Here is a 23,827-nt window from a genome sequence, read left to right on the forward strand (position 1 = left end):
TTAAAAACAAACAAAAAAGGACCTCCTGGCAGATGGACTGGTCCTGGAGATTCATAACCAAGGGCGGCTGTACATGTGCTCTACACTCCCATGGCCAGCATTCAGAACCAGGGTCTGACTGTTGCTCATCTTAAATTAACCCCAGTTTATCTCTGGAGGACCGATTATTTTAAGCACAACCCAGAGAGGTGGCTGTCAGGGCTGGCATTCGATCCCCCTGTGGTTGTCAAGGTAACGGATGGCTTCCACCTCCTCTGACGAGAACAGACATTGCGTCTAAGAACTCAAAAGTGTCTGCTGGTGTTGAAGTGCACGCCTCTGTCTTACCATCAACGCTGAACAGGTCCAGGGTGCCCCCCAAGCTCGCATCCCAGGGAGGAACCAGGTAAAGAATGAAGGCGATCCGGCGCCCTTCCAGCTCATCATCGTGACAGAGCAGGGCATCTGTAACAGATGAGCGAACACCATGATGTCCCCGCATGGGCAATGAACAGCTGCCTGCCTCTGTGCTTATTATCAGTCCATCTGCTGGTCCTCCGTAATGGCAGCTCCTCCAGCTTTACAACAACACTAATTCTCCTTTTATAATTACAGAAATAAAACTGTCAATGTAGAAAACTCTAAAAACACAGAAGAACACACAGACTCAGGGATGGTCACGTCCAGTACTTTTCCAACATATATGTATTTGCCTTTTAAAAATAGTATCCTACAGTGGTTCTTTTGTCGACTTTTTTTTTTTAATTACATGGCAAATGTCTTTTCCATATCACTATAAACACCTGTCATCTCTTCCAAGACAAACCATGCAACATCACATTAATCCAAGTCTACATGCCAACCACTAATGCTGAAGAAGCTGAATGATTCTATGAAGACCTATAAGATCTTCTAGAACACATACATCCACACACAAAGATGTCCTTTTCATCATAGGGGACCGGAATGCAAAAGTGGAAAGTGAAGAGATATCTGGAGCAACAGGAAAGTTTGGCCCTGGAGTACAAAGTGAGGCAGGGCAAAAGCTAACAGTTTTGACAAGTGAATACATGGTCATAGCAAAAACCCTCTTCCAACAACACAAGAGACAACTCTACACATGGACATCACCAGATGGTCAATACCGAAATCAGACTGATTATAATTCTTTGCAGAGAAGATAGATAAGTTCTATACAGTCAAGAAAAACAAGACCAGGAGCTGACTGTGGCTCAGATCATCAGCTCCTTACTGAAAAATTCAGGCTCAAATTGAAGAAAGTAGGGAAAATCACTAGGCTACTCAGATATGACCAAAATCTAATCCCTTATGATTATACAACTCTCACATCCATATATAACTACTGGAAAAACCCTAGTCTTGACTAGACGGACCTTTGTTGACAAAGTAATATCTCTGCTTTTTAACATGCTGTCTAGGTTGGTCATAACTTTTCTTATAAGGAATAAGCGTCTTTTAATTTCATGGCTGCAGTCACCATCTGCAGTGATTTTGGAGCCCCCAAAAATAAAGTCTGCCACTGTTTCCCCATCTATTTTCCATGAAGTGATGGGACTGGTTGCCATGATCTTAGTTTTCTGAATGTTGAGTTTTAAGCCAGTTTTTCACTCTCCTCTTTCACTTTCATCAAGAGGCTCTTTAGTTCTTCTTCACTTTCTCCCATAAGGGTGGTGTCATCTGCATATCTGAGGTTATTGATATTTCGCCCAGCAATCTTGATTCCAGCTTGTGCTTCATCCAGCCCAGTGTTTCTCATGATGTACTCTGCATATAAGTTAAATAAGCAGGGTGACAATATACAGCCTACTCCTTTCCTTATCTGGAACCAGTCTGTTGTTCCATGTCCAGTTCTAACTGTTGCTTCGTGACCTGCATATAGATTTCTCAAGAGGCAGGTAAGGTGGTCTGGTATTCTGACCTCTTTCAGAATTTTTCAGTTTCTTGTGATCCACACAGTCAAAGGCTTTGGCATAGTCAATAAAGCAGAAACAGACGTTTTTCTGGAACTCTCTTGCTTTTTCGATGATCCAGTGGATGTTGGCAATTTGACCTCTGGTTCCTCTGGACTGCAAGGAGATCCAACCAGTCCATCCTAAAGGAAATCAGTCCTCAATGTTCATTGGAAGGAATGATATTGAAGCTGAAACTACAATACTTTGGCCACCTGATTCGAAGAGCTGACTCATTTGAAAACACCCTGATGCTGGGAAAGATTGAAGGCAGGAGAAGGGGAAGACAGAAGATGAGATGGTTGGATAGCATCACTGACTCAATGGACATGAGTCTGAGTAAACTCTGGGAGTTGGTGTGGACAAGGAGGCCTGGTGTGCTGCAGTCCATGGGGTCGCAAAGAGTCGGACACGTCTGAGTAACTGAACTGAACTGATGATTATACAGTGGAAGTGACAAATTAGATTCAAGGGATTAGATCTGGTAGAGTGCTTGAAGAACTAAGGACAGAGGTTCTTAACGCTGTATAGGAGGTGGTGACCAAAACCATCCCCCAAAAAAGGAAAGGCAAGATGGCAAAGTGGCTGTCTGAGGAGGCCTTACTAAGAAAAGAAAAGAAGTAAAAGACAAAGGAGAAAGGGAAAGATATACCAAACTGAATGCAGAGATCTAGAGAATAGCAAGGAGAGGTAAGAAAGACTTCTGAAGTGAACGATACTAAGAAATAGAGGAAAGCAATAAAATGGGAAAGACTATAGAGATTTCTTCAAGAAAATTGGAGATACCAAGGGAACATTTCATGTGAAGATGGACACAATAAAGGACAAAAATGGTATGGACCTAAGAGAAGCAGAAGATGTGGCAAGAATACACAGAAGAACTGTATAAAAATGGTCTTAATGACCCAGATAACCGTGATGGTGCAGTCACTCACCTAGAGCCAGTCACTCTAGAGTATGAAGTAATGTGGGCCTCAGGAAGTATAACTACAAAGCTAGTAGAGGTGATGGAATTTCAGCTGAGCTATTTCAAATCTTAAAAGATGTTGCTGTTAAAGCATTGTGCTCAACATGCCAGTAAGTTTGGAAGGCTCAGCAGTGGCCACAAGACTAGAAAAGGTCAGTTTTCATTCCAATCCCAAAGAAAGGCTATGCCAAAGAATGTTCAGATAATCATATAACTGCACTTATTAAACATGCCAGCAAGATTATGCTCAAAATCCCAAATGGCTAACAAACACATGAAAAGATGCTCAACATCGCTCATTAGAGAAATGCAAATCAAAACTACAATGAGATATCACCTCACACCTGTCAGAATGGCCATCATCAAGTCTACAAACAATAAATGCTGGAGAGGGTGTGGAGAAAAGGGAACCCTCTTGCACTGCTGGTGGGAATATACAGCCACAGTGGAAGATGGTATAGAGATTCCTTAAAAGACTAGGAATAAAACCACCATATGACTGAGCAATCCCACTCCTAGGCATATACCCTGAGGAAGCCAAAACTGAAAGAGATACATGTACCCTAAGGTTCACTGCAGCACTATTAACAGTAGTTAGAACATGGAAGCAACCTAGATGTGCATAAACAGATGAATGGATAAAGAAGTTGTGGTACATATATACAGTGGAATATTACTCAGCCATAAAAAGGAACACATTTGAGTCAGTTCTAATGAGGTGCATGAACCTAGAGCCTATTATACAGAGTGAAGTATATCAGAAAGAGAAAGATAAATATCACATACTAACAAATATACATGGAATCTACAAAGATGATACTGATGAATTTATTTGGAAGGCAGCAATGAAGAAATAGAGAACAGACTTATGGACACGGGGAGAGGGAAGGAGAGAGGGTGAGATGTATGGCAAAAGTAACATGGAAACTTGTACCATATGTAAAATAGATAGCCAATGGGAATTTGCTGTATGTCTCAGGGAACTTAAACGGGCTCTCTATCAACCTAGAGGGGTGGGACTGGGAGGGCAATGGGAAGGAGGTTCAAGAGGGAGGGGACATATGTATACCTATGGCTGATTCATGTTGATGTTTGACAGAAAACAGGAGATCCAACCAGTCAATCCTAAAGGAAATCAACCCTGAATATGCACTGGAAGGACTGATACTGAAGCTCCCATACTTTTGCTACCTGATGAGAAGATCTGACTCACTGGAAAAGATGCTGATGCTGGGAAAGATCGAGGGCAAAAGGAGAGGGCAGCAGAGGATGAGATGGTTGGATGGCATCACTGACTCAACAAAATTTTGTAAAGCAATTATCTGTCAATTAAAAAACAAATTAAAAAAATATATGTTCAAATCCTTCAGGCTAGGCTTCAGCAGTACATGAACCAAAAACTTTCAGATGTACAAGCCAGATTTAGAAAAGGCAGAGGAACCAGAGATCAAACTGCCAACACCTACTGGATCATAGAAAAAGCAAGGGAATTCCAAAAAAACATATACTTCTGCTTCATTGACTATGATAAAGCTTTTTACTGTGTGGATCACAAGAAACTGTGGAAAATTCTGAAAGAGATGGGAATATCAGACCACCTGCCCTGTCTCCTGAAAAACCTGTATGCGTGACAACAAGCAACAGTTAGATCCGGACATGGAACAACAGACTGCTTCCCAATAGGGAAAGGAGTACATCTAGGCTGTATATTGTCACCCTGCTTATTTAACTTATACGCAGAGTATAGCATGTGAAATGCCAGGCTGGATGAAGCACAAGCTGGAATCAAGATTGCTAGGAGAAATATCAATAACCTCAGACATGCAGGTGACACCACCCTTATGGAAGAAGGTGAACAGGAACTAAAGAGCCTCTTGAAGAAGGTAACAAAGAGTGAAAAAGCTGGCTTAAAACTCAACATTCGAAAAACTAAGATCATGGCATCCGGTCCCTTCATGGCAAATAGATGGGGAAACAATGGAAACAAGCGACAGGTTTTATTTTCTTGGGCTTCAAAATCACTGCGGTCGGTGACTGCAGCCACAAAATTAAAAGCCGCTTGTTCCTTGGAAGAAAAGCTATGATAAACTAAGCATTTTAAAAAGCAGAGACATTACTTTACCACAAAGGTCCGTCCAGTCAAAGCTATGGTTTTTCCTGTAGTCATGTATGGATGTGAGAGTTGGACCATAAAGAAGGCTGAGTGCCGAAGAATCGATGCTTTTGAAATGTGGTGCTGAAGATGACTCGAGAGTCCCTTGGACTACAAGGAGATCCAACCAGTCAATCCTAAAGGAAATCAACCCTGAATATTCACTGGCATGACTGATGCTGAAGCTCCCGTACTTTGGCTACCCGATGAGAAGAGCCGACTCACTGGAAAAGACGCTGATGCTGGGAAAGATTGAGGGCAAAAGGAGAGGAGGGCGGCAGAGGATGGTGGGATGGCATCACCGACTCAACAGACATGAGTTTGAGCAAACTCTGGGAGACAGTGAAGGACAGGGAAGCCCTGGCATGCTGTAGTCCTTGGGGTCGCAAAGAGCTGGACACTGTTCAGTCAACTTAGCAACTGAACAACAACAACAATATAGATGTTTTACAATGTTGTATTCATTTCTGCCGTACAGCAAAGTGAATCAGCTATATATATACATATACCTCCTCTTTTTTGAATTTCCTTCCCATTTAAGTCACCACAGAGCACTGAGTAGGGTTCCCTGAGTTATACAGTACCATTTCTTGAGCTAAACTTCTAAAAGCCATTAGGTACGACTGAACAAGGCAGGAATCCATGCAAGGTGGGTGAGGCGAGTGGGTGCTATTGGTGAAGTGAGATCCTTCCACAGAGAGGGACTATTTTAATACAGAAGCATATTGAAATTAATGGAAAACAGATTTCTCAAAGTTGAAGAACAGATTTATAAATTTGGAAAAAGAAATATAGAATGAACCCTACAGTGTGGAAATGAAACTGGAGGAATCAATGTGAATTTAATTTCATTCTTTCATATATATATATACATATAAAAATATACATACACACAATATATATATATAAATTATATATATGAAAGAACCCACATTCTTTGGAAGTACAGCCAGCTCCAGATCAAGAGCACAGGAAAGTAAGATAAGCTTGGAAAATCTTGTTTTGCTAGAAAGTAAGATACAATAAGGATGATGTATGAAACTGAGCAAACCCAGTATTGGCCCTCCCGGCAACCCACCTCTTGGTGTCCCCTGCTTATTGCTGATTGAGAAAAAGGGCTCTGGAAATAAACTGTGACCTCCTACGCTCCCCCACGTGAAGCGAACAGCAGGCCCCAGCAGGACTGAGAAATACAGAACACAGAAACAAAGACAGGGCAGGCAGACAGGAGGGCAGCTGTAACTTAATACATCAGTCACAAGGAACTCCCAGCTCTGCTTCAAAGGTAAAGGTAAGTCTGACACACATTCCTAAGCTGTTTATATGCAGCCCCCAGATCGGCTGCAACCTGAAGACAGATGATGCCACCCTGTGATCTCACCCTGTTACTTCACCTTGCACCAATCAGAGAACCGTGCATAAGCTGACACACCCTGTGACCCTCTCACCCACCTTGCCTTTATTTTTTTTCCCACCTTGCCTTTAAAAACCCTCCACTAAAAAAAAAAAAAACAACCCTCCACTAAACTCCATCGGGGAGCTTGGATGTTTTGTGGACAAGCCACCTGTGCCCTTGTCTGGTGCCCTGGAATAAATGCTGTACTTTTCCTCACACAACCCGGAGCCAGCACACTGGCTTTGCTGTGCACTGCGAGCAGCCTACATTTCGTTGAGTGACGTAAGGGCATATTAAAAGGACACAAAGGTCCGCTTAAAGGGGTTCCCCTTGATCAAATCAAGGACAATATGGGCATCAACATAATGACAGGAACCATTACATAAATAGTAACTCTTAAATCCACACTGACATAAATAAATGGGTAGGGACTTCCCCGGTGGCCCAGTGGTTAAGAATCCATCTTGCAATGCATGGGATGTTGGTTCAACCCTTGGTCAGGAAATGAGGATCCCACATTCCCTGAGGGCTCCACACACTGAAACTCCTGAGCCCAAGCACTGCAACAAAAGATTCCACGTGCCACAACTAAGACCAGATGCAGCCAAATAAATATATATATATTTTTTAATGAGTAAATAACTGGGGAGATGGCAATGTTTTCTTTACAAAAGAATAACAATTAATAATAGAAAAGAAATTATTTTATTAGAAAAACTACTATCTGGCAACCTGCATAGTAATAATGTAATAAAAAGAAATATCGGGCTTCCAGTTCAAGATGGTGGAGTAGAAGGACATGCGCTCATCCCCTCCTGCGAGCACCAAAATTGCAACTAGCTGTTGAACAACCATTGACAGGAGGAAGCTGGACCCACCAAAAAACAATACCCCACGTCAAAAGAAGAAGCCACAGTGATATGGTAGCAGGGGGCGCAATCACAATAAAATCAAATCCCATACCCAGCGGATGGGTGACCCACAAACTGAAGAACAATACTACTAAAGAAGTTCTCTCACTGTTGTGAAGCTTCGGAACCCCACATCGGGCTTCTCAGCCTGGAGATCTGACAAAGGGACTGGGAATCCCCAGGGCATCTGACCTTTAAGGCCAATGGGATTTAATTATAGTATTTCCACAGGACTGGGGGAAACAGACTCCAGTCTTAAACAAAACCATGTATACACCAGGACCTAGAGGAAAGGAGCACGGACCCCACAGGAGACTAAACCAAAACTACCTGCTGGTGTTGAAGGGTCTCCTGTGGAGGCGTGGGTTGCCAGGGGCTCACCACGGGGATGAAGGCACTGGCAGTAGCAGTCTGGGAAGGCCCCCCTTGGCATAAGCCCTCTTGGAGGTCACCATTAACCCTACCATAGAGCCTGTAGACCCCAGGGCAGTGTTGCCTCAGCCCAAACAACAGAGAGGGATCGAAACCCCACCCATCAGCAGATAATTGGATTACAGCTTTACTGAGCAAGGCCCTGCCCACCAGAGCAAGACCCAGTTTTTCCCAGTCCCTCCCATCAAGAGGCTTATACAAGCCTCTTAGCCTCCTCCATCAGAGGGCAGACAGAAGAAGCAAGAAGAACCACAATCCCACAGCTAGAATCCCAGGGACAGGGGAGCCTAGTGGGCTTCCGTCTATGGGGTCACACAGAGTCGGACACGACTGAAGCGACTTAGCAGAACAAAAACCACATTACATCCAGGAGGAGAAAGTACAAAGTTATGTCCCAGATGAAGGAAGTGAAGTCGATCAGTTGTGTCCGACTCTTTGCAACCCCATGGACTGTAGCCTATCAGGCTCCTCCGACCATGGGATTTTCCAGGCAAGAGTGCTGGAGTGGATTGCCATTTCCTTCTCCAGGGGATCTTCCCAACCCAGGAATCGAACCCGGGTCTCCCGCATTGCAGGCAGATACTTTATTGTCTGAGCCACCAGGGAATCCCAGATGAAGGGAGAAGATAAAACCCTACAAAAACAACTAAATGAAGTGGAGATAGTCAACCTGACAGAAAAAGAATTCAGAATAATGATAGTGAAGATGTTCCAGGATCTCAGGAAAACAATGGAGAAGATGCAAGAAATGTCTGCCAAAGACCTAGAAGAAATAAAGAACAAACAAACAGAGATGAATAATACACTAGAAGGAATCAATAGCAGAATAACGGAGGCAAAAGAACGGATAAATTACCTGGAGGACGGAATGGTGGAAATCACTGCCACAGAGCAAAATATAGAAAAAAGGATGAAAAGAAATGAAGACAGCCTAAGAGACCTCTGGGACAACACTAAATGCACCAACATTCGAATTATAGAGGCCCCAAAAGGAGAAGAGAGAGAGAAAGGACCTGAAAAAATATTTGAAGAGGTAATAGCTGAAACCTTCCCTAACGTCGGAAAGGAAACAGTCAACCAAGTCCAGGAAGCACGGAGTCCCAGGCAGGATAAACTCAAGGAGGAACACACCGAGACACAGTGATCAAACTGACAAAACTTAAAGACAGAGACAAAATATTAAAAGCAACAAAGGAAAAACAACAAACAACATACAAGGGAACTCCCACCAGGCTATCAGCTGATTTCTCAACAGAAACGCTACAAACCAGAAGAGAATGGCAGGATATATTTAAAGTGATGAAAGGGAAGAACCTACAACCAAGAATACTCTGCCTAGCAAGACTCTCAATTAGATTTGATGGAGAAATCAATAGCTTTAAAGACAAGCAAAAGTTAAGAGAATTCAGCACCACCAAACCAGCTTTACGACAAATGCTAAAGGAACTTCTCTAGGCAAGAAACACAAAAGAAGGAAAAGACCTACAGAAAGTAAACCCAGAACAATTAAGAAATGGTAACAGGATCAAATGCACTGATCAAAAGACAAAGACTGGCTGGGAGACGAAAACACCTGCGTGTATGCATTTCCACTTACCACATCACTCTGCTTGACTCCCCAAACTGTATGTAATTACTTTATACTGTTAGGTTAATCATGTTCCCACTATGGCCTGCAACTGTAATTATCTTTCATTTTTTTATCTGGCTATTGATTGTGAAAACTGAAAAGCATCTTTTACTATTGTGATTATGTAACTATTACTTAATACCATTGTATCATGATCGATCAACAGAAAAATAATAGAACTCTGTACCACTATGATTTAATAGAAAAACCTATAATCACTTTTTAAAATCCAGATGTATGTCAGAATGATCTTGGAATTTTTTGAAAAATACAAATGACCAGGTATTACTTTTTTCCTCCAGAGCTCCAGGTATATTTTTAAAGAGCAGCCATGTTTAAAAACAACTGGACTATATGATGGTCTTTCACTTTTATCTAGTTTTGTTTCACTTTTTCTATTTCATATTCAGTGCTGCCATTTCATTTAGGTTATGTTTTCCAGTTTCTCCACCTCTTTTTTTTTGATGTCCTTTCTCAAGCCTTTATCAAGCATAGTAGAAAAGCTTTTGTATACATATATATAAATATGTATAATATACATATTTTAAAAAACTTATGAATTTTTGCCTAACTAAAAAATGTATGACATTTTGATTCCACTTTTACAGAATGCTATATTCCTAATTTAAAAAATAGATATGCAACAAACAACAAAGGTTTACTATATCTAGCACAGGGAAGTGAAGCGCAAGTCGCTCAGTCACGCCCAACTCTTTGCGACCCCATGGACTATACAGTCCATGGAATTCTCCAAGCCAAAATACTGGAGTGAGTAGCCTTTCCCTCTCCAGGGGATGTTCCCAACCCAGGGATTGAACCCAGGTCTCCCGCATTGCAGGCGGGTTCTTTACTAGTGGGGCCACAAGGGAAGCCCACAGCACAGGGAACTACAGTCAATAAATATCTTGTAATAAGCTCTAATGGAAAATAATTTCAAAAATTACGTATGTATAACTGAATTAATCACCTTGCTGTGTACCTGAAACATTGTCAGATATACTTCAATAAAATATATTAAGAAAAAAAATCAGTGGATGCTAAAACAAGTGAATCAAATTTTAGTGAGAAATGGGATATTTACATAAAGTGTCTCCCTACAAAATATTTATTACCTTAAAGACAAGAACAAGTTTACAGTGGAAAAACCTGATGTCAGCTACCACCGTAATTAAGTAATCACTTCATTAAGCACTGGTAATATGACATACTATCTACTGCATGATAAGATGCAGTAATAAGCACACATGAGAAATCAGCAGACAAACCCAAACTGAAGGAAGTTTTACGATATAATTCATCTGTAAATTGTCAGAAGCATCAAGATTATAAAAGTCAAGGAAAGACTAAGGAACTGTTGTAGACTTAAGGAGACTAAGAAGACATGAGAACTAAATGCTATGCACAACCCTGGACAGGACCCTTTTGCTAATAAAGGACCAAACCACAGAACCTGAATGGAGTCTGTGGATTAGATGGGAGTAACATACCAAACCTAATTCCTGGTTCTGATCATTTATTACTATCATGTAGGAGAAGGTCCTTGTTGCAGGAGTTACTGAAGTATTCAGGGGGTCACAGAGCATCCTAAAGGCAACCTATTCTTAAATAAAATAGAAAAAATTCATTTGTATTATTCTCACCACTTATCTGTTTGAAACTACTTCAAATTATCCCTCGACCCCCAGAATAAGGGGCATATAAGAAACTTCCCTGGTGGTCCAGCGGCTAAGACTCCATACTCCCAATGCAGGGAGACCAGGTTTGATCCCTGGTCAGAGAACTAGATCCCACATGCCACTACCAAGACCTAGCACAACCAGATAAATAATTGTTTTTAAAAAAGGGATGTGACATAGCTCTATGTCTAAGTTATCCTCAAAATGTTGTTACCAATTTGTACTTCCCCAGGACAATGTATGAGAGTAAACCCAAATCAGAATTTTATTCAGTAAAAACAAAACAACCCAAAACGCTTATCCTTCCAGCTGAAAATCAAACACGCTTTCAGAAGGACAGGTACATGCTCAGAAAGGGAGCTGGAAGGATGCATTCCAAACTGGTGACAGTGGACATGTCTGAAGAGAAAGGAGGACAAAGAGAAAGAAAGTGAGGGGGACTATTGTGGATTAAATGCTATATTGTTTGACTTTTTCTCCTTAAGAATATATTCAGAGAGGGATAAACTGGGTGACTGGGACTGACATATACGCACTATATATACAGAACAGATAACTAATAAAAGACCTACTATAAAGAACCAGGAACTCTACTCAGTGCCCTGTAATGGCCTATAAGGGAACAGAATCTAAAAAACAGAGTGGATATATGTATATGTATAAGTCATACACTTTGCTGTATAGCTGAAAGTAACACAACATTGTAAATAACATATATACTCCAACAGAAATTAAAAAAAAAAGAATATGTTCATTTATTACCTTCAGAAGAAAAAAAAGGCATTGAGGGGACACTTGTTTCCTAGGAAGTGTAAGAGTGAGTTTACAATATCACCTTTGAATTTCCTGATGCCATATGCAAAGCTTACATGTATATGCATTATTAGCATTTTTCTGAAAATACTGAAACAGAGCAGGACCCTGCAGGGCCCTCCTGGACACAAAAGCCTTTCTGTGTCCTCCATTTCTTGCTTATGAAAAAAAAAAAAAAAGGCTTGTCTCCTAGGCATCCCCAAGTTCCAAAGAGCAGGCTCAAGCAGTTAATGATTAGGACACAACAGTCACGGACTCCTAATTCCTTCTGAAGGGACAGAGGTAAGAATTTGATGCACATTTCTGAGCTATCCTTCAGAAACTAAGACAACCCCCTCACCACCCAGGTGGAGGATGGTAACATCAGGCTGACCACAAGCAACACAGAGCCCCTAGACTGGTTGGAACCAGAAGGTCGATGACTGAGATTCCCAACATTTCACAGCTACCTCACCACTAACCGATCAGAAGGTCCACGAGCTATTATGCATCTGAAAACCCTCTGCCTTGTCTTTAAAAATCCTTCCTTGAAAGCTACTGGGAAGTTGAGATTTTCTTTTTTGAGTGTGAGCTGCCCTTTCTCCTTGCTTGGCATTTTTATTTTGCTGCAAAGACTACTGTCAAGAGTTTGGCTTTATGGGACTTCCCTGGTGGTCCAGTGGTTAAGAATCCACCTGCCAATGCAGGAGACATCGTTCAATCCCTGGTCCAGGAAGATCCCACATGCCATGGAGCAACTAAGCCCTCATGCTCTAGGGCCTGTGTCCTGCAACAAGAGAAGCCACCAAAATGAGAAGCCCACACATCAAAACTAGACAGTAGCCCCCACTTACAGCAACTAGAGAAAGCCCAGGCACAGCAATAAAGACCCAACACAACCAACGAAAGAAAGACAGAAAGTGTGGCTTTGTGTTTAGTGGGAACACTAACCTTGCTTGGTTACAACACAGTCATAGCTCTCATCACACTCCCAAAGAGAACCCTGCCTTATACCTTCCAAGATGGACATTTCTCTATCTGAGCTGGGTCAGACCATCCTCACTAAGAAGATACTAACATTAGGAAGGGATACACAAGTCTAGAATTTGCAACACTGACACTGTCTTCCCATAATCCTTTAGTTAAAGCTGTTAAATCTCAGCGACAACAAGGTTTTATCTCTCTTACCTGAGAATTCGTACTTAGCACAGGACATGTCAATGGTTGACTCCAGGTCAATCTTGGAAATGTCTGAAATCCAAGACCGGAAATGTTCAAACAGAATTTTCCTAGAAATGTAAACAAAAGATAACTTGTTATACCATGATGGGGGCTTCATTTCGATCTATGACATAACTGTTTTTCCCTGCAGGTTTTGGTTAATTGAAGAGCCATTCTTGAGAATGTTCTTCGCTTTAAACTTGCCAAGTTTAAGACTAGTATTCCCAGGGAAATAAATGCAAACCTCTCTACTGTAATATATTTTGTTCTAATGTTTTAGCTTATTTTCTTCCTCTTAAATTTATAGTATTGCCCTATCATGATAGCGGTCTGGCCTTTGACAGCAGAATACCAATGTTCTAGTCCAAAGTTACTGACTTCTAGACATGCTTTTCAGCACTAACACTAGCTCTATTATTTAATGAACACTTGGGTGGGTAGCACTGTTGAGGATTAAAAACTTTAAACTACAGTAATGGTGACTACTATGTTAATTGTGTAACAATCAATAAACTTTTTTCATATAAGTTCTGATACTAAGATGATACCAAAGAAAAGATGGTTGAACATTTCCATTTACAGCTAAAGTGGCTCTGTATAGAACTCTAACACAATTTAAGACTCACTAAACTCTGAAATTAGGTTAACTTTGATGGATCAACATTTTTATGTCAATTTTATCTCCATAAAATTGGGGAAAATATTAAAAAAAATATTTTTAAAGGGTTTATGTGAGTTCAAATTTTGCACATGAAGAGATAACACTGTTTCAATCATCTTAATCCAAATGTACATAACTGAAATCCCCATAAAATGCAATTGTGCTGTTAATAACTAAAGATCAAGCTCCAGGTTGATCCCCTGAAATTTTATTACCAAATATCTTTTTATACTGTATACTACCCAATCCAGAACGTTCCAGAATATATTGTATTTGTTAGTCCAACCATAAGTGCCATGTAACTTTTACAGGCAGAGTTGCAAATTAGAACAGACCAGCAAAGCAAACTGCAAACCAGGCTTCAGGTAAAGTGGGTGGTCAAAGTCTTGGGTCTTAAACGTTTATGCAACTGATATTATCAAAGCCTTCCATCCCTCTTTTACTGGTAACATCAGCTGCCACAAATTTATTCCATAGAAAGCTCTTCCTCCGGTCATCCCACGAAGCTGTCACAATTATAGGGCTATTTTCTGCCATCATTCTTATTTGTTAACAGTACTCATGAGAGAAATCACAGAACCTAACGGGGAAATAAAAAGGTCACCTTTCTGTAAAGACAAGGAATTCCATCTCTCACACCATCTGGCTTTTACCATTTGGGTACAGAATGTAACTCAATCCCAGAGGAAAGAAATGCTGATCAGAGGCGTGGTGTGAACTAATGAGACAATGCCCTAAAAGTATGGCCTTGGGGGAAAAAAGGTCTAAATATCTGTGAACTGTTACGAGTACAGTTAACAAATACTTCAGGTTTTAGAATAAAGAATCTGTGCAGACTGCCATTATTTTTGGAATTATCATGGGGGGGGGGGGCGTGGAAAAAGAACAGGATGAGAAAAAAATAACTTGTATAGATGAAAAATAAACAGCTTTTACGAAGTAACATGTGTCTAGTGTAGCAAAACTAGGGGAAAAAATCCTATAATAAGTAAAAAGAAATTTTAAAAACCTATAATCCTATTAGCCAGATTTAAACATACCATTCTTACAAGTCTTTTTCTTTGTATACACATAGGTATACAGATAAACGTTTCTTTTTTCCAAATGAGATCACACCTTGTGTGCTATTTTTAACTTCTTTTCTCTTTATATTTTTCTAGCCTGTGCCTTTGCCAGCAGTATCACATTTTATAAATCACTTCAAAAAACACTGCAAATTTAACTGGGACAAAATAGTAATTGTGTGAGATACTGAGTCTCAGAAAAATTAAAATGTAAAAAAAAAAAAAGCGTCTTGGAATTGATGAAACAACTACCATACTCATGTGCTGAGTATTTAATGGTATTAGTTCAGTTCAGTCACTTAGTTGTGTCTGACTCTTTGAGACCCCATGGACTGCAGCACACCAGGCTTCCCTGTCCATCCTGGAGGTTGCTCATTTAATGGTATAGTTTTCCACTTTGTTCTGTACCATTATCTGTATAACTCTTGATGGACGGCCATTTAATTTGTATGTAATTATTCACTATTATAATAAACAATCTTGTATGGAATCTTTGAGCACATCCTTATTTTCACAGGACAAATTCTTGTATGTGGAATTATACTACAAAAAGCAAGCACAATTTTAAGTGTTTTGATACATTTTTCAAAACCATCTTCTAAGAAAAATTGCAGCATTGTATATCTACACTTCTGTCAACCCTGGGGCTTTTGTTTTAAACATATGTCAACCTGACGATGTGAAAGACGGTACCGCCAGTGTTAATTTGTTTTCCTGGTTACTAACACAGTCATTTTATCACTGAAAACTTTGGCCATGGAATCAGACAGACATGGATCTGTATCTCAGCTCCATTTTCCCCTAGATAACTTTGAAGAAATTACTTACTTTCTGTTTCCTCCTCTACAAAAGGGGACAATAATGCCAACAAAGATGGCATGATGTAACATTTAAAGCACTTACTCCTTTGCCTGGCACATACTAGGCACCCAACAAGTATGAGTACTCCTTTACCTTAAAGCACAGATGTGGGGCTCTCTTCTCTTCTTCAGATCATCAGACTTGACCATGAAAAAACAAAAAAAGGATTTCCTTCATAAATCAGACACACAGAGCAGAGCAGTTTAGGACGGGAGCATGCTGGCAGTCCAGCGCTGTCATTAACAGCCTGGACTCTGAAGCCGAAGTGCCTGGGGTTGACACGTGGCCCCCTCCATTTGGCAGCTCTGTGACTTGGGCACGCTGCTTAGCCTCTCTGTGCCTTATTCACTCCACAAATACTTACAAAGGCATTACAGCAGAGCTTATATATTCTTGTGGGGGAAAGACAATAAACATTAAAAGTTGATTATTAGAATAAAAAAGGTGAGAAATGTCAAGGGAAAATAAAGCAGAGTACGAGGGACCAGGAGTGCTAAGAGCAGGGAAGGGCTTGCAATATAAATTTGGTGGCCAGGTTAGACCATGCACGTGCAGCAGAGGCCTGAAGGAAGCTGGGAAGTGTACCCAGGGAAGATCTCAGCAAAGCAGATTCAGTGTCCTGAGTGGGGAGAATGCCTGGCCTGTTGAAGAAATCATAGGATGTGGCTTAGCGAGTTGGAGGGAAGCAGCAGATAGTGGGGCCAAAGATGTAATGGGAGACACACAACCACTCTGGTTTTTGCTCAGACAAATGAGAACCATAGGAGATTTTGAGCAAAACTTTTTAGAACTGAGATGAAATTCACTTAACATAAAATTTACTATTTTAACATCTCCAAGAATGTAATTCAGGGGACTTACAGTGTTTTCACATGTGCAACTATCATGCACGCACGCTCAGTTGTATCTGGCTCTTTGCAACCCTGCGGACTGTAGCCTGCCAGGCTCCTCTGTCCATGGAATTCTCTAGGCAAGAAAACTGGAGTGGGTTGCCATTTCCTACTCCCACTATCTAATTCTAGAATATTTTCATCACACCAAAAATAAACCCTTTACCTATTAAGCAGTCATTCCCCATCCCCACCCCCAGCTCCTGGCAACCACTGATGTACTCTCTACATTTTGCTGGTTATTACCTATAAATGGAATCACACTATATGTGGCCTTCTGTGTCTAGCTTCTTTCACTGAGCTTGTTTTCAAAGTTTACCCATGTTGCAGCAGTATTTAGTACTTCATTCCTTTTTCTGGCTGAATAATACTCCACTGTATAGACATACCATTTTGATCTATCCATTCAATATCAGTTGATGGATACTGGGTGTTTCTACTTTTTGGCTATTATAAATACTGCTGCTTTGAAATCTGAGTACAAATTTTTATGTGAGCAAATGATTTCAATTTTCTTGAGTCCATTAACATTTTAAACAAACACAATGGCTGTACGTGGGCCAAGGGCAGAAGCAAGGAGAGTAGTTAATCCACCAACAGGATAATCCTGGTACGAGAAAAGGCTTGGGTCAGGTAACAGCTATTAGCAGTGGAAGTGAAAAGTGTGTTTTTCTGAATATATTCTGACAGTAGATCCAACAGAATTTTCCACTGGAATGGAGAAGAGGTGTGAGCGAGGAATGAAGGATAACCTCAAGGTTTCTGGCCTGGGTTACTGGAAAGATTGACGCTCATCAACTGAGATGGGGAGAAATTGTAGGTGGAGCAGATTTAGGGTAAGAAGACAAGCAGTTTAGTTTTTGAAAGTGTGAAACACTTAACAGATATCCAAAAGTGGAGGCAAAGCCATGAGACTCCCTGGAGTCTCCAAGGGCGAAGTCCTAGAGTACTCTGTCATTAAGAAGCCAGGTACCAAAGGAAGACCTGCCGAAGGGAACTAAGAAGGACTCGCCGGTGAGGCAGAAGGAAAATGAGTGTGAACGTAAAGTATCCCGAATGTAAAGTGAAAAACAAAAGAAAAACCAGGCTACTCCTAATGACTAACTTGGTCAGGAGAATGGGAAGTTGTTATAGAACCAATTATCAAGTCAATTCATAGCACAAGTAAAGAAAAAGGGCTACGAGTGAAGTTTGATGGGACAGGAGATGGGAAGCAGGTTTACGTTCACTGTCTTCGGGTGAAGAAGCCCCACAGTGAGCACAGAGAAAAATTATTCACAGAAGTTCCATTAAGCACCACTGGGATCTAACGTAATGGTTTCTTCTTTTTCCCTCACTACCTTAGGGCCGTTTTTACTATTTTGCCTCTCGTGGACTTCACAGAAGTATTTTCCATCTACCGAATTGCATTAAGTAAAAACCAGTTTGGCTTCTCAACTTCAGTAATCGGATATGCATATAGCCCTAAATTAACAAAAGAGGCCTAGTGTTATCAAAGCTGATATAATTACAAAAACAGATGACTATGATTTTTATTAACTTATACAACTTCACTATGGATACAAGCTATTTTTCATTAGATCTCCAGAATTAAGAGGAGAACATCATTTGTGTATTTAACCAGATTAAATCATACATATAAAAGGCCCAAAGATAGACAGATTGGGGGAAACAACCAGCTCGAGTGCAAAAGACTAAACTCAAGACAGAGGAATTTGTTACTTTTACCTTAGATAAGAAGAAACAAAAGGGAAAATGGAAAGAAAACAAGATAGTTCTTCATCCTCACTTTTTTGTGATTTTAAGGGCTGTCTTTGTTTTAGAAAGATCTCCAAGAGTGATGTACACCCTGCAATGAAAAATATCCCTCCAAACTGGGGAAACCAATGACCTATATATTTTTAAACCTAGCATGGGCCTCGCTTCTAACAGCAGGAAAACAAGCCTTGATTTTGAGTTAGTCTTCTGTCAAATTCAATTGTCCACCCATTTAAAAAGACTAGATCTAACTCTCTACAAGACATATGACAATACATAAATCCACCTAAACAAAAGACACAAACTCAAAATTTTAATTGGTTAGTGGCTCAGACAGTAAAGAATCTGCCTGCAACGAAGGAGACCCAGGTTCAATCCCTAAGTCAGGAAGATCTCCTGGAGAAGGAAATGGCTACTCCAGTATTCTTGCCTGGGAAATCCCATGGACAGAGGAGCCTGGCAGGCTACAGTCCATGGGGTCGCAGAAGAGTCAGATACGACTGAGCAACTAACACAGCATCTTCCAATGTACTACTCTCTATTATATCACTCCCCAAAATGTACTTATCAGCTTTCTGTACTTCTTGACTATCTTTCACCATCACTACCACCTCTATAATTTTAAATTTTAAAGGCTTTCAGGGCAGGAACTGGCAAAGACTCCCCCATAATAATTATTAACACCTAACACATAACCTAAATAGTATATTAAAAAGCAGAGATATTACTTTGCCAACAAAGGTCCATCTTGTCAAGGCTATGGTTTTTCCAGTGGTCATGTATGGATGTGAGAGTTGGACTGTGAAGAAAGCTGAGCCCTGAAGAATTGATGCTTTTGAACTGTGGTGCTAGAGAAGACTCTTGCGAGTCCCTTGGACTGCAGGGAGATCCAATCAGTCCATCCTAAAGGAGATCAGTCCTGGGTGTTCATTGGAAGGACTGATGCTGAGGCTGAAACTCCAACACTTAGGCCACCTCATGTGAAGAGTTGACTCATTGGAAAAGACCCTGATGCTGGGAGGGATTGGGGGAAGGAGGAGAAGGGAATGACAGAGGATAAGATGGCTGGATGGCATTACCGACTCGATGGACATGAGTTTGAGTGAACTCTGGGAGTTGGTGATGGACAGGGAGGCCTGGCGTGCTGCAGTTCCCGGGGTCACAAAGAGTCAGACACGACTGAGTGACTGAACTGAACTGAACACATAGTAAACACTCAGGTTATGTTAAATAAATGAATGCTTTTAACAACGTCAAGACCAGACCAGGACCCCCAGTGGCAAACCCAAACTAAAACCTCAAATTGATAAGGTATTGAATGATTTTTATAGACAATGACTTTCTGAAGTGGAAAAGCTAATGTGAAAGGGGCATAAATACCTGCTGGAATTTATATAAATCATTATACTTTTCATGGAAGTCCAAGTTCAAAAGTTCCTTCTGAAGTCCTTCCAAGAAGTTTTGGCTTTGGATGAAGTTTGGGATCACGCAGTGAAGAAAGGGGTCCATGTCCATGACAATGGCTTCTGTTGGGAAGAAAGTGTTATCTGTGACTTTTCCTTCTTGTATTTTTGACTCATGAACAGCACAGCAGAGAGAATACAAAAGGGATGGTGATGAATTTTTGGAAACTTAGTACCTAAAGTCAAAGATTTTGGGGAAGAACTATAAGTTCTTTTTCTTTTCTCTTCCCACTCAATACTACTTTTCAAAGGTATTGTGCTTAACAATGTTAGGCCTTAAGATGAGTATAGGTGATGTCACTAAATTAAGACTCCTGCTGTTTTGGAGAGTTTTTTAGTTCACTGATTGCTTACTCAGCTGAATGCATTTTAGTCTTAATTCATTTCCCCCCAAACTTCAAATGAAAGCAGCAAATTAAAAAAAGAATAGCAATACTGGCTGGCAATTTTTTTTCAGTCCTTTTTCTTTCCCTAAGGTACTGCTAGAGAAAGTCATAAAATACATATATATATTTTTTAAACTGGGTCAGTCATGACCTCCTCTAACTCCTTGAGTTTTATCTCAACGTTTTACCCACTAAAGCTGGTGGGAGAGATTATGTACCCCTCTAATAAAACTCACGGCCACCACCATGCACCAGGTGCCAGGCACAGTGGGGCTTCATAGTGTTAAAGCTTACAGGTGTTATCTTGTTTAGTCTTTTCAACAGTTTTAAGGTAGACCCCATCACTATCTCTATCCCACACAGAAGGAAACTACAAAATCCCTGGTGTACAGAGCTTCAGCATGAAGCCATCGCTTTACATGTGATCCGCAACACCCAAGACTCATCTTCTTAAAGCACCTAACCAATGAAACAAAAAACCAGTGCTCGATTCGGCAGCACTTATACTAAAATTGGAATGATACAGAGAAGATTAGCACGGCCCCTGCGCAAGGATGACACACAAATTCTTGAAGTATTCCATATTTTTATGTATGGCAAAACCAATACAATATTGCAAAGTAAAAAAATAAAATAAAAATAATAAAAAAATATTAGAACACGCTGATAGCCATGCCCACAAAGAATATAATACTTTTGTTAGATTTGGCTGCATTAGCTATATGTGGAAAAAGAAAAAAAGAAAAAAAAACCTGGCAAACTTTAGAAGTGAAAGTATGATGCATTAAGCAGAGTCCTTATCTTACAAGGTGATATTTGAAGCTGAGGATGAAATCATTTGAGGCAGGTTCCTTCTTTTGTTCAAACCATGTTTACTTCCGTGGGTCATGCTGTTGAACTACAGGCCAGCAAAACTGAGTAAGCCCAGGTGCCTACAGTCAGGCAGCTCTCAACACATGCTCTGGCTACGCGATCACAGGACAAACAAGCATCACCTTCAGAGGAAAAACCTGCAAAAGCCACTCGACTAGGTGTCCAAATGCTTACTGGTCCTTACTCAGAAAAATATGTATTGATACATGCAGGCATTAGCTCATTAATCACTCTCATCTTTCCCAGAGAAATATTATAGATTAAAAGGCAAAATGGTTGTCCAAGGAGGTCTTACAAATAGCTGAGAAAAGAAAAGACATGAAAGGGTAAGGAGAAAAGGAAGGACAGACCCATTTGAATGCAGTTCCAAAAAACAGCAAGGAGAGATAAGAAAGCCTTATCAGTGATCAATGCAAACAAATAGAGGAAAACATCAGAATGCAAAAGACTAGAGATCTCTTCAAGAAAATTAGAGACACCAAGGGAACATTTTATGCAAAGATGGGCACCATAAAAACAGAAATGGTATGGACCTAACAGAAGCAGAAGATATTAAGAAGAGGTGGCAAGAATACACAGAAGAACTATACAAAAAAAATCTTCACGATCCAGATAATTACGATGGTGTGATCACTCACCTAGAGCCAGACATCCTGGAATGTGAAGTCAAGTGGGCCTCAGGAAGCATCACTATGAACAAAGCTAGTGGAGGTGATGGAATTCCAGTGGAGCTATTTCAAATCCTAAAAGATGATGCTGTGAAAGTGCTGCACTCAATATGCCAGCAAATTTGGAAAATTCAGCACTGGTCACAGGACTGGAAAAGGTCAATATTCATTCCAATCCCAAAGAAAGGCAATGCCAAAGAATACTCAAAATACCACACAATTGCACTCATCTCACACACTAGCAAAGTAATGCTCAAAATTCTCCAAGCCAGGCTTCAACAGCATGTGAACCATGAACTTCCAGATGTTCAAGGTGGATTTAGAAAAGGCAGAGGAACCAGAGATCAAATTGCCAACATCTGCTGGATCATCGAAAAAGCAAGAGTGTCCCAGAAAAACATCTACTTCTGCTTTATTGACTATGCCAAAGCCTCTGACTGTGTGAATCACAACAAACTGTGGAAAATTCTTAAAAGAGATGGGAATATTAGACCACCTTTCCTGTCTCCTGAGAAATCTGTATGCAGGTCAAGAAGCAACAGTTAGAACTGGACATGGAACAACAGATTGGTTCCAGATAAGAAAAGGAGTACATCAAGGCTGTATATTGTCACCCTGCTTTTTTAACTTATATGCAGAGTACATCATGCCAAACGCCGGGCTGGATGAAGCACAAGCTGGAATCAACATTGCCAGGAGAAATATCAATAATCTCAGATACACAGATGACACCACCCTTATGGGAGAAAGTGAAGAAGAACTAAAGAACCTTTTGATGAAAGTGAAAGAGGAGGGTGCAAAAGTTGGCTTAAAACTCAACATTTAGAAAACTAAGATCATGGCATCCGGTCCCATCACTTCACAGCAAATAGATGGAGAAACAATGGAAACAGTGAGACTTTATTTTCTGAGGTTCCAAAACCACTGCAGATGGTGACTGTAGCCATGAAATTAAAAGACGCTTGCTTCGTGGAAGAAAGTTATGACCAACCTAGACAGCATATTGAAAAGCAGAGACATTACTTTGCCAACAAAGGTCCGTCTAGCCAAAGCTATGGTTTTTCCAGTAGTCATGTATGGATGTGAAAGTTGGACTATAAAGAAAGTTGAGCGCCAAAGAATTGATGATTTTGAATTGTGGTTTGGAGAAGACTCCTGAGAGTCTCTTGGACTGCAAGAAGATCCAACCAGTCCATCCTAAGGAAAATCAGTCCTGAATATTCATTGGAAGGACTGATGCTGAGGCTGAAACTCCAATACTTTGGCCACCTGATACGAAGAACTGACTCATTGGAAAAGACCCTGATGCTGGGAAAGACTGAAGGCGGGAGGAGAAGGGGGCGACAGAGAATGAGATGGTTGGAGGGCATCACCAACTCGATGGACATGAGTTTGAGTAGGCTCCGGGAGTTGGTGATGAACACGGAAGCCTGGCGTGCTGTAGTCCATGGAGTCGCAAAAAGTCGGACACGACTGAGCTACTGAACTGATCTTAGTTTACACAGTAAGGAGCTGAACCCATTGCCCAATGCCGCACAAAGAGTGAAGATGATGCTAACTCGCTAATCTCTAAATCCACAATTTCCACCAACTTGCATGCCCTCTACTTCCTGAAACTTCCTGGCCTTCATTTCTTTCTCTACTGGGTTTCTAAAGCCAAATGAACTTGGATTAAAAAGGGACAGCAAGCCAGGCAGGAGAGTCGGAGGTGGCCAAAGTCACGTTCTCTCCAAGAGCCTCTTGTACTGTAGCTTTGCTGCTCGACTGCCAGGACTTTTTCAGAGGCCCCCCAACCCGGCGCTGCGCCTCCCTCTTCACAGCGCCCGCTTACCGTGGCGGAATGGCGTCCTGCGACTCCAGGCCTCAGCCACTTGCTTTTTCAAAGTTTCCTCTGTGACAGCATCCGAAAACTTCGCCATCACCTCCTTCTTTACTTTTTTCCCCGCCCGGTCAGAACCCGGCTCAGCAGGCCGCTTTCCGTTCATCTCTTCGCTAGCTACAAGATCCACGGCACGCTGAAGTAGCAGCTCTTTTCCTAAGGAGACTATAATTCCCAGAATGCCTCCTTTCCGGTGTT

At 41.0% G+C, this 23,827-nt stretch overlaps 1 protein-coding gene and 1 non-coding gene across 3 annotated transcripts in view; one reads left to right on the forward strand and one right to left on the reverse strand.

Annotated features, from left to right (window-relative positions):
• OGFOD1 (2-oxoglutarate and iron dependent oxygenase domain containing 1) overlaps nucleotides 1-23,808 on the reverse strand; it is a 30,203-nt gene extending 6,395 nt beyond the window's left edge. Inside the window, exons 1-5 of one of the 2 annotated variants that reach the window (XM_019979540.2) lie at nucleotides 23,582-23,808; nucleotides 19,741-19,886; nucleotides 15,806-15,852; nucleotides 13,094-13,194; nucleotides 328-444 (exon numbers count right to left, since the gene is read on the reverse strand). In XM_019979540.2, coding sequence (XP_019835099.1) covers nucleotides 328-444; nucleotides 13,094-13,194; nucleotides 15,806-15,852; nucleotides 19,741-19,886; nucleotides 23,582-23,735 — 565 coding nt within the window. In that variant the 5' untranslated portion in view covers nucleotides 23,736-23,808. Of the gene's footprint in view, nucleotides 1-327; nucleotides 445-13,093; nucleotides 13,195-15,805; nucleotides 15,853-19,740; nucleotides 19,887-23,581 lie in introns of those variants that run through there. The other variant, XM_070770591.1, reaches the window with a different exon arrangement.
• On the forward strand, nucleotides 20,692-20,798 carry LOC139177416 (U6 spliceosomal RNA). The gene has a single exon (XR_011561858.1). It is a non-coding gene; the product is annotated as a U6 spliceosomal RNA (small nuclear RNA).
• Nucleotides 23,809-23,827: the final 19 nt, after the last annotated feature.

This window comes from Bos indicus, chromosome 18 (genome assembly GCF_029378745.1).
Source record: "Bos indicus isolate NIAB-ARS_2022 breed Sahiwal x Tharparkar chromosome 18, NIAB-ARS_B.indTharparkar_mat_pri_1.0, whole genome shotgun sequence".
Taxonomy (NCBI): Eukaryota; Metazoa; Chordata; class Mammalia; order Artiodactyla; family Bovidae; genus Bos; species Bos indicus.